Source organism: Scyliorhinus torazame, chromosome 2, assembly GCF_047496885.1.
Source record: "Scyliorhinus torazame isolate Kashiwa2021f chromosome 2, sScyTor2.1, whole genome shotgun sequence".
NCBI lineage: Eukaryota > Metazoa > Chordata > Chondrichthyes > Carcharhiniformes > Scyliorhinidae > Scyliorhinus > Scyliorhinus torazame.
The window spans coordinates 95,202,907-95,214,906 of NC_092708.1; the positions used below are offsets into that span (position 1 = coordinate 95,202,907).

Sequence of the window (12,000 nt, forward strand, 5' to 3'; positions counted from 1 at the left end):
CTTTATCTCTGGTGACTTAGAATTCAGAGTATCCAAATTTTAGAATCAAAGTGTGAATGAATGTAGAACACTGACTTCCACATGAGTTTTCATAGTTTATATCCAACAAATTATAAATTATCAGAAATAAATACGTGCAAAATCCAACACGTTCATTTACAAGCGAGCATCTTCTTAACACCAACTATGGCCGTGACCCCTCCCCCTTTAACCGGCATGCATATTTTACATTCCCCAATATGGCCGAGACACATATTTATATACAATTTGGTTTGGGCCTTAGCTTGCCATCAGACTAGTTCCTTGCGACTTTGTCCCTCCTACTGGTACGTTGTGTTCCTTTTTGCTTGCCTTTATGCCCACCCCCCGCCACTCTGCCCTCCTCCCTCCCCCTCCCTCACATCACTTCGCCCCCCCCCCCCCCCCTACCCCACCCGGCTAGAATCTAATGCAAAGAATGTAATCTTGCAGACCAGATTTATGATCCTGATGTGGGTATCTTGAATCAGGAACAGTGGTCTTGCCTTGACAATCTAAAGTCAAACCACTAAACTTCTAGCAACATTACATCAATGGCCTGGGGGTAATGCTGTTGACATCAAACACATTGCTGATTTTGTCTCATTGCTTTCAGCATAAGCTTGGACGGCTTCCTACCCCCTGATGTTAAAGGATGTTCACCCTCCTCTCCATTTCCTACACCAAGGCCACCAGTACAGCATGGGAGAGCCTTGTGTGTCCAATTTCTCACAGTTTCAATCATTTTGCAGCTTTTCTTAGGAATTCTTCACAGCAATTCTTTCAACCTTTGAATATTGTGGATTCCTCCTGATATGATCATTATTCACACTTGCCCCTCCTCATGCAATATGCAGCCAATAAACTGTGCAGGTACTGTTGGCGACGCAGTCAGATCATTAAAATGAGCAAGCTGTGTCGATTTCATGCACACACTCACAATATGTATCTTCAGCTCATAGTGCGTCAACCCCACAATGCAGATTTTACCACGCTGTTGAATTTCTGGGTCATTGAAATGCAAGAGTTTAAAATAATTTTCAGCCCATTTATTATAGAATCATGGCATACTATTTTTAATCTTTCAGCTCCAGTCATCCAAAGCATGCAAATACCAGCTGGCAGGTAATCTGAAGCAGTGTAAAGTTTTAAAGAGTTTGTCAGTTAATTTTTGATCAATGAAATAACAATACATTTGCTCCTTTACAGTCATGATTTAGAATTCATTGAAAAGATGGATACGATTCTGAAAGAATGTGAAGGAAACAATCAGCTGTATGCCAAAGACTGTGAATGTAAACCAATAATGGATTCTGTTTATTGTTCCCTTGTTCGCCACTGGATGGGAGCTGGAAACGTGGCTAAGACAGTCTTCTATCTGCTTGAAACTGCGGCAGCTGCCTTGTATTTATCCAATAACCTAATGGTATGGTTTCAGATTGCATTCATAATTAAGCAATGGTATTTTAATACTATAATTAAGCAATGGTATATTAATACTATATTGAGAAAAACAATGTTCTTGCAGCCCAGTAAGCAACTGGATTCTTAGCAGAAGTAGCACACATGTATCTCTCTATCCTATCGAATTGTAGGTTAAGAGCATATGCTCTTCATTGAGTAGCTAATAAAATAATGAGATATGGTTAGTTTTCAACCAAAGCTTTGGGCACCAAATGTTCAGATTTTGTTCTACTCTTATAGATAAGATTAAGAGAGAGGCTGTAGCATGACTATATAAGTATAAAAGCTCCAAAGGACAAACAAAGTTAAGAGTTTGATGGATCTCTGTGTCTATTCGGAACCCTGGATATGCGTTATCCCTTCTTAGTTCCCAAATAACAGAGATTCCAGACTGCAATATTGGTAAGGTTATTTGAAACTTTATTCGTCAGCTTGTAGTGTCTACTGGTAAAGTCAATGTTCAAGTACAAAATTTAGGAAGATCCGACTAGCCCTGCAGCAAGCTAGTCAGATTGATTGTCTTTCGCAAATAGGGATAGTTGAATTGAATTTTAAATACAATTATAGTTCGTGGTAGTTTCTTCAAATCAAGGTGCACAGTACAAAACGAAACAAAGGAAAAAACTGGCGATTTACAAAGCATGCAAGAGAATAGGTTTCAGCGATTAGGTAAGAATGATTCCGGAATGAGTTCTCAGCCCGAAAACTGACCTTTTTAAGGAGATTACTATCTTTACAGTGTTGTCCTCTTTACAACTGTGATTGGTTTTAACTAATTTATAATTCATTTTATTCGACCAAAGTGTTGTAAACGATTTGCTGTAATTTTCCATGATGATCTGAGCGAAACACATTTCCCACAAGAAATTATCACCATGGGCTGACGAGCCGTTACCATCGAAACGGAACTGGGATGTCAGCCCAGTTTTCCATAACACAAAGGGTCTTTTCTGCTATATGGCCTTGCACTCGCTAGCTGTCTTCAAACAACTTGCAAAATGTGAACATTGAGTCTTAACTGATTAATTCCCAAGTATTCTATTTCTCACTATCATGGTTAATATATTTTGATTTAGTTAATTACTCTTAAGGATTTAAGGATTTTTCCAACAAGGATTTCTTCGTCAAACAGAAAATATCTGTGGTTGTTAGCATGGGCACCCAATCTGTTTATCATTTAGACTGTGTTGCACTCTTCTCCCCAATACTCCAAATCCCTAACTACTTAGTCAGTTGCATGGATACCAAAAGCTGACATTTGAAGCAAAATTACATGTTTTAATAATATTTAAAATGCTCTGCATAGTTCTTTTTGCATCATTTTTATTAGTTTTTATTAGAAAAACTTAAGGAATAAAATAAAAGCTCTAAGGAAGAGTCACATGGACTCAAGACATGAAGTGTGGGATTCTCCATTGACAGGATCCTCCGCTTCGCCCAAAGTGCATTCACGCCCATGGATTTTCCAATGGCGTGGGGGTGCCACAATGGAATGCCTCATTGGCCGACTGCCGGGATGGAGCATCCCGCTGCAGGCGGGGGCGCGCTGCACCAGATACGGTTCTGGCGGACGGAAAATTCCTCCCTAAATCTGTTTCTCTCTCCGCAGATGCTGCCAGACCTGTTAAGATTTTCCAGCATTTTCTGTGTTTATTAAAAACTTAAGGAAATTGTGTGAATTGCAACATTAATATTGTTCACCTATAGAGGGATGTAGATGGTCCTAAACACCGAAGCCTGTGCCTCTGGGGGCCCGGAGCTCATTGGCCAAGTGACCTGTCAGTGTGGATATTCAGTGTCCAAAGCAGCCAATCTGGCATGTAGACCATCCGATTGACAGGCTAATTGTGGTACATAGAACATAGAACATTACAGCGAAGTACAGGCCCTTCGGTCCTCGATGTTGCGCCGACCTGTGAAACCACTCTAAAGCCCATCTACACTATTCCCTTATCGTCCATATGTCTATCCAATGACCATTTGAATTCCCTTAATGTTGGCGAGTCCACTACTGTTGCAGGCAGGGCATTCCCCGCCCTTACTACTCTCTGAGTAAAGAACCTATTTCTGACATCTGTCCTATATCTATCTACCCTCAATTTAAAGCTATGTCCCCTCGTGCTAGACATCACCATCCGAGGAAAAAGGATCTCACTGTCCACCCTATCCAATCGTCCGATCATCTTGTATGCCTCAATTAAGTCACCTCTTAACCTTCTTCTCTCTAAGGAAAACAGCCTCAAGTCCCTCAGCCTTCCCTCATAAGATCTTCCCTCCATACCAGGCAACATTCTGGTACATTTCCTCTGCACCCTTTCCAATGCTTCCACATAGTTCCTATAATGCGGCGACCAGAATTGCACGCAATACTGCAAATGCGGCCGCACCAGAGTTTTGTACAGCTGCAACATGACCTCATGGCTCCGAAACTCTATCCCTCTACCAATAAAAGCTAACACACCATATGCCTTCTTAACAACCTTCTTAAGCTGGGTGGCAAATTTCAGGGATCTATGTACATGGACACCGAGATCTCTCTGCTCATCCACACTACCAAGAATCTCACCATTAGCCCAGTACTCTGTCTTCCTGTTATTCCTTCCAAAATGAATCACCTCACACTTTTCTGCATTAAACTCCATTTGCCCCCTCTCAGCCCAGCTTTGCAGCTTATCTATGTCCCTATGTAACTTGTAACATCCTTCCGCACTGTCCACAACTCCACCGACTTTAGTGCCATCTGCAAATTTACTCACCCATCCTTCTACGCCCTCCTCTAGGTCATTTATAAAAATGACAAACAGCAGTGGCCCCAAAACAGATCCTTGTGGTGCACCACTAGTAACTGGACTCCAGTCTGAACATTTCCCATCAACCACCACCCTTTGTCTTCTTCCAGCTAGCCAATTTATGATCCAAACTGCTAAATCACCCTGAATCCCATGCCTCTGCATTTTCTGCAATAGCCTACCGCGGGGAACCTTATGAAACGCTTTACTGAAATCCATATACACCACATCAACTGCTTTACCCTCACCCACCTGTTTGTTCACCTTCTCAAAGAACTCAATGAGATTTGTGAGGCATGATCTACCCTTCACAAAATCGTGTTGACTATCTGGAATCAAATTATTCCTTTCCAGATGATTATACATCCTATCTCTTGTAAACCTTTCCAAGACTTTGCCCACAACAGAAGTAAGGCTCACTGGTCTATATTTACTGGGGTTGTCTCTACTCCCCTTCTTGAACAAGGGGACAACATTTGCTATCCTCCAGTCTTCTGGCACTATTCCTGTAGACAAAGATGACTTAAAGATCAAATCCAAAGGCTCAGCAATCTCCTCCCTAGCTTCCCAGAGAATCCTAGGATAAATGCCATCCGGCCCTGGGGAGTTAGCTATTTTCACACTTTCCAGAATTGCTAACACCTCCTCCTTATGAACCTCAAGCCCTTCTAGTCTAGTAGCCTGTATCTCAGTATTCTCCTCAACAACATTGTCCTTTTCCTGTGTGAATACTGAAGAAAAATATTAATTTAGCACCTCTCCTATCTCCTCGGACTCCACGCACAACTTCCCACTACTGTCCTTGACTGGCCCTGCTCTTACCCTAGTCATTCTTTTATTCCTGACATATCTATAGAAAGCTTTAGGGTTATCCTTGATCCTACCTGCCAAAGACTTCTCATGTCCCCTCCTGGCTCTTTTTAGCTCTCTCTTTAGGTCCTTCTTAGCTAACTTGTAACTCTCAAGCGCCCTAACTGAACCTTCACGTCTCATCTTTGTTGTGTTGGGCACGCTGGATCCGTGGAACGCATACAGGCCACCAACACTTAAAATAGTGCAACACTATTTTATTAAGTCAGAAACTGTTTCACATACTTTCACTGTGGGTTAACATGATATTAGATTCAACTAAAGACCCATGCCTTGTCCTAACCAGTCTATGCACTCAGCACATGGTGAAGATCTGTGCTGCAGGCTGTGAGCTCTGTCCTACTAGGATGCTGCAGCTCACATGAGCGGGAACTCTGATGCACCCTGTCTTTATAGTACGTGTGCTCTAACTGGTGATTGGCTGTGGTGTTGTGTGTGTTGATTGGTCCCACTGTGTGTCCATCAGAGTGTGTGTATCTGCACCATGATATACTGGTGTATTTTATGACAACCCCCCTTTTATAAAAGAATGTATATGTGTGGCAATAAATAGTGTATTGTGAGAATGTTCCTAACTACGTGTGGGGTGGGAAAGACATATTTACAGAACTACGTAAATGAGAACTAAGCTATTTACATGGGAAGGTGCCTGGTGCAGAGAAACAGTATGCAACAAGAATGACGAGATGAACACTATATACAAACCAGGTAAACGATCAAACAAAGCAACAAAACAATTCAGAAAGTCTATAAATCCGCAAAGTTCATAAATTAAGTCTCAGAGGTGGGCAACAAATTCTGGTTGACCGCCTCAAGGGTGGGTCGGGAGCCGCCGGTTCAGGAGCGGGCTGGACTGCGTCAGAGTCAGGGGGATGCAGAGTGACAGGGGTCTCTGCATAGTCCGTGGCAGGGTCAGCAGGAGGGCGAGGTGACAGTGAAGGATCACGTAGCGAGCGTGGAACGAGACGAAGGGCGCGTCGATTGTGGCGCCGAATGGAGCCATCAGGTAGACGAACCAGGAACCAGCGGGGGCCCACCTTCCGAAGGACAACAGCGGTTGCTGACCAGCCACCATCCGGAAGATGGATGCGGACGTTGTCATCTGGAGCCAGAGCAGGGAGTTCAGCTGCACGGGAGTCATGAGCCGCCTTGTGCTGTGCACGACACAGCTGCATCCGGCGAAGGACCGGAACGTGGTCGAGGTCTGGGACATGAATGGACGGCACCGTCGTCCTCAGGGTACGATCCATGAGCAACTGGGCTGGCGACAGGTCAGTGGACAGTGGGGCAGAGCGATAGGCCAGCAAGGCGAGGTAGAAATCGGACCCAGCATCGGCAGCCTTGCAGAGGAGCCGTTTGACTATATGTATTCACTTCTCTGCTTTGCCGTTGGATTGGGGGTACAGGGGACTGGATGTCACATGGGCAGAATTGTACCGCCTGGCAAATTTGGACCATTCCTGGCTGGTGAAGCAGGGGCCATTGTCCGACATAATCATGAGCGGGATGCCGTGCCGAGCAAAGGTTTCCTTACAAGCACGAATGACTGCAGACGAGGTGTCATTGTGCAACCGTATCACCTCCGGGTAATTTGAAAAGTAGTCCAATATCAGGACATAGTCTCTACCCAGCGCGTGGAACAGGTCGATGCCCACCTTGGTCCATGGTGACGTGACCAACTCATGGGGCAGCAGGGTCTCACGTGGTTGGGCCGGCTGGAAGCGTTGCCAAGTGAGGCAAACTATGTTGGCTATGTCTTCATTAATGCCGGGCCAGTACACTGCCTCTCGGGCCCGTCGGCGGCACTTTTCCACGCCAAGGTGGCCCTCGTGTAGCCCTCGTGTAGCTGTTCCAGGACGAGCTGGCGCATGCTATGCGGGATGACAATGCGGTCCAGTTTTAGAAGAACCCCGTCTACTACCACCAGATCATCTCTGACATTATAGAACTGAGGGCATTCGCCCTTGAGCCACCCGTCTGGTAGGCAAGACACACTGTAGCAAAGAGTCAGTCACCCTTTGCGCGAATTTGGACGAGGCGTTCAGCCGTGGCAGGTAGATTGGAGGCCGCGAATGCCACATGGGCGTCAACCTGGCAGACAAATCCCGCTGGGCCACATGGAGTGTTGACTGCCCTGGAGAGAGCGTCAGCAATGATGAGGTCTTTGCCTGGGGTGTACACCAGCTGGAAGTCAAATCGCCGGAGCTTGAGAAGAATACGCTGGAGGCGAGGCGTCATGTCGTTCAAGTCTTTCTGTATTATATTTTTAAAAAAATATATTTATTAAAGTTTTTTAACACAATTTTTCTCCCTTACAAACAATAACTCCTCCCCCTCGTAACAAAAAAAAACGAGAAATCGCGCAGAGCAAGATATATCTAAGACACTCAGAAGGTAAGAAGGTAAGTAAGTGATTTTTACTTATTTTTACTTTTATACCTTTTTTCAAATTGTGTGTGTCGGGGGGAAACTGAAGTGACATCACAGAAAAGCTGTGGCCAGAGTGTCTGGTTGGGATTCTAACCTAAATTTTAAAAAAATTTGAGTATTTGGTAACTAATTAAACATAATAACTTAATTATAATTTAGAGGGATATCTAAGCCAGAGATCGGAGAGTATTATAGTTAGCTATCGCATTTCTATTAGAAATCTAGTGCTAGGAAACAGATAGTTGACAGTAACTTTGAAATTTTTTTAAAAATATTTTTTTTAAAAAGACAAATTTTAATTTTAATTTTAATTAATTGACGCAATGTCAGTTAGAGGGGTGCTGTGCTCTGACTGTGAGATGTGGCAGGTCCGGGAGGCTTCCAGCGTCCCGGATGGCTTCATCTGCAGAAAGTGCACCCAACTGGAGCTCCTCACAGACCGCATGGTTCGGTTGGAGCAGCAATTGGATGCACTTAGGAGCATGCAGGTGGCGGAAAGCGTCATAGATCGCAGTTATGTAAATGTGGTCACACCCAAGGTGCAGGCAGAGAAATGGGTGACCACCAGAAAGGGCAGGCAGTCAGTGCAGGAATCCCCTGTGGTTGTCCCCCTCTCGAACAGATATACCCCTTTGGATACTGTCGGGGGGGATAGCCTATCAGGGGAAAACAGCAGCAGCCAGAGCAGTGGCACCACGGCTGGCTCTGATGTTCAGAAGGGAGGGTCAAAGCGCAGAAGAGTAATAGTAATAGGGGACTCTATAGTCAGGGGCACAGATAGGCGCTTCTGTGGACGTGAAAGAGACTCCAGGATGGTATGTTGCCTCCCTGGTGCCAGGGTCCAGGATGTCTCCGAACGGGTAGAGGGAATCCTGAAGGGGGAGGGCAAACAGGCAGAGGTCGTTGTACATATTGGTACTAACGACATAGGCAGGAAGGGGCATGAGGTCCTGCAGCAGGAGTTCAGGGAGCTAGGCAGAAAGTTAAAAGACAGGACCTCGAGGGTTGTAATCTCGGGTTTACTCCCTGTGCCACGTGCCAGTGAGGCTAGAAATAGGAAGATAGAGCAGATAAACACGTGGCTAAACAGCTGGTGTAGGAGGGAGGGTTTCCATTATCTGGACCACTGGGAGCTCTTCCGGGGCAGGTGTGACCTGTATAAGAAGGATGGGTTGCATCTAAACCGGAGAGGCATAAATATCCTGGCCGCGAGGTTTGCTAGTGTCACACGGGAGGGTTTAAACTAGTATGGCAGGGGGGTGGGCACGGGAGCAATAGGTCAGAAGGTGAGAGCATTGAGGGAGAACTAGGGAATAGGGACAGTGTGGCTCTGAGGCAGAGCAGACGGGGAGAAGTTGCTGAACACAGCGGGTCTGGTGGCCTGAAGTGCATATGTTTTAATGCAAGGAGCATTACGGGTAAGGCAGATGAACTTAGAGCTTGGATTAGTACTTGGAACTATGATGTTGTTGCCATTACAGAGACCTGGTTGAGGGAAGGGCAGGATTGGCAGCTAAAGTTCCAGGATTTAGATGTTTCAGGCGGGATAGAGGGGGATGTAAAAGGGGAGGCGGAGTTCCGCTACTTGTTCGGGAGAATATCACAGCTGTACTGCGAGAGGACACCTCAGAGGGCAGTGAGGCTATATGGGTAGAGATCAGGAATAAGAAGGGTGCAGTCACAATGTTGGGTGTATACTACAGGCCTCCCAACAGCCGGTGGGAGATAGAGGAGCAGATAGGTAGACAGATTTTGGAAAAGAGTAAAAACAACAGGGTTGTGGTGATGGGAGACTTCAACTTCCCCAATATTGACTGGGACTCACTTAGTGCCAGGGGCTTAGACGGGGCGGAGTTTGTAAGGAGCATCCAGGAGGGCTTCTTAAAATAATATGTAGACAGTCCAACTAGGGAAGGGGCGGTACTGGACCTGGTATTGGGGAATGAGCCCGGCCAGGTGGTAGATGTTTCAGTGGGGGAGCATTTCAGTAACAGTGACCACAATTCAGTAAGTTTTAAAGTACTGGTGGACAAGGATAAGAGTGGTCCGAGGATGAATGTGCTAAATTGGGGGAAGGCTAATTATAACAATATTAGGCGGGAACTGAAGAACATAGATTGGGGGCGGATGTTTGAGGGCAAGTCAACATCTGACATGTGGGAGGCTTTCAAGTGGCAGTTGAAAGGAATACAGGACCGGCATGTTCCTGTGAGGAAGAAAGATAAATACTGCAATATTCGGGAACCTTGGATGACGAGTGATATTGTAGGCCTTGTCAAAAAGAAAAAGGAGGCATTTGTCAGGGCTAAAAGGCTGGGAACAGACGAAGCCTGCGTGGAATATAAGGAAAGTAGGAAGGAACTTAAGCAAGGAGTCAGGAGGGCTAGAAGGGGTCACGAAAAGTCATTGGCAAATAGGGTTAAGGAAAATCCCAAGGCTTTTTACACGTACTTAAAAAGCAAGAGGGTAGCCAGGGAAAGGGTTGGCCCACTGAAGGATAGGCAAGGGAATCTATGTGTGGAGCCAGAGGAAATGGGCGAGGTACTAAATGAATACTTTGCATCAGTATTCACCAAAGAGAAGGAATTGGTAGATGTTGAGTCTGGAGAAGGGGGTGTAGATAGCCTGGGTCACATTGTGATCCAAAAAGACGAGGTGTTGGGTGTCTTAAAAAATATTAAGGTAGATAAGTCCCCAGGGCCTGATGGGATCTACCCCAGAATACTGAAGGAGGCTGGAGAGGAAATTGCTGAGGCCTTGACAGAAATCTTTGGATCCTCGCTGTCTTCAGGGGATGTCCCGGAGGACTGGAGAATAGCTAATGTTGTTCCTCTGTTTAAGAAGGGTAGCAAGGATAATCCCGGGAACTACAGGCCGGTGAGCCTTACTTCAGTGGTAGGGAAATTACTGGAGAGAATTCTTCGAGACAGGATCTACTCCCCTTTGGAAACAAATGGATGTATTAGTGAGAGGCAGCACGGTTTTGTGAAGGGGAGGTCGTGTCTCACTAACTTGATAGAGTTTTTCGAGGAGGTCACTAAGATGATTGATGCAGGTAGGGCAGTAGATGTTGTCTATATGGACTTCAGTAAGGCCTTTGACAAGGTCCCTCATGGTAGACTAGTACAAAAGGTGAAGTCACACGGGATCAGGGGTGAGCTGGCAAGGTGGATACAGAACTGGCTAGGCCATAGAAGGCAGAGAGTAGCAATGGAGGGATGCTTTTCTAATTGGAGGGCAGTGACCAGTGGTGTTCCACAGGGATCAGTGCTGGGACCTTTGCTCTTTGTAGTATATATAAATGATTTGGAGGAAAATGTAACTGGTCTGATTAGTAAGTTTGCAGACGACACAAAGGTTGGTGGAATTGCGGATAGCGATGAGGACTGTCGGAGGATACAGCAGGATTTAGATTGTCTGGAGACTTGGGCGGAGAGATGGCAGATGGAGTTTAATCCGGACAAATGTGAGGTAATGCATTTTGGAAGGTCTAATGCAGGTAGGGAATATACAGTGAATGGTAGAACCCTCAAGAGTATTGAAAATCAAAGAGATCTAGGAGTACAGGTCCACAGGTCATTGAAAGGGGCAACACAGGTGGAGAAGGTAGTCAAGAAGGCATACGGCATGCTTGCCTTCATTGGCCGGGGCATTGAGTATAAGAATTGGCAAGTCATGTTGCAGCTGTATAGAACCTTAGTTAGGCCACACTTGGAGTATAGTGTTCAATTCTGGTCGCCACACTACCAGAAGGATGTGGAGGCTTTAGAGAGGGTGCAGAAGAGATTTACCAGAATGTTGCCTGGTATGGAGGGCATTAGCTATGAGGAGCGATTGAATAAACTCGGTTTGTTCTCACTGGAACGAAGGAGGTTGAGGGGAGACCTGATAGAGGTATACAAAATTATGAGGGGCATAGACAGAGTGGATAGTCAGAGGCTTTTCCCCAGGGTAGAGGGGTCAATTACTAGGGGGCATAGGTTTAAGGTGAGAGGGGCAAGGTTTAGAGTAGATGTACGAGGCAAGTTTTTTACGCAGAGGGTAGTGGGTGCCTGGAACTCGCTACCGGAGGAGGTAGTGGAAGCAGGGACGATAGGGACATTTAAGGGGCATCTTGACAAATACATGAATAGGATGGGAATAGAAGGATACGGACCCAGGAAGTGTAGAAGATTGTAGTTTAGTCGGGCAGCATGGTCGGCACGGGCTTGGAGGGCCGAAGGGCCTGTTCCTGTGCTGTACATTTCTTTGTTCTTTGTTTGTTTGTATATACATGGCAAAATGACATATTTACACAGCTTTGTACACTGACCCTCACCCGTACGTGCCAGTTTCCCCAACCCTTCATGTTATCTCTTGCTCATCCACCCTCCCAGGCAGTCCCCGTTTTCCCCCCCCTCCCCCCCTTCCCAGGACGTCCCCCCCCGCA

General features: G+C 45.8%; 1 protein-coding gene across 1 annotated transcript in view; it reads left to right on the forward strand.

Moving 5' to 3' along the window:
• The window catches only part of LOC140389787 (adenylate cyclase type 10-like), a 452,930-nt gene that overhangs the window by 237,954 nt on the left and 202,976 nt on the right, over positions 1 to 12,000 (forward strand). Inside the window, exons 22-23 of the mRNA XM_072474312.1 lie at positions 1,107 to 1,143; positions 1,228 to 1,444. Of these exons, the coding sequence (XP_072330413.1) occupies positions 1,107 to 1,143; positions 1,228 to 1,444 (254 nt within the window). The remainder of the gene's footprint in view (positions 1 to 1,106; positions 1,144 to 1,227; positions 1,445 to 12,000) is intronic.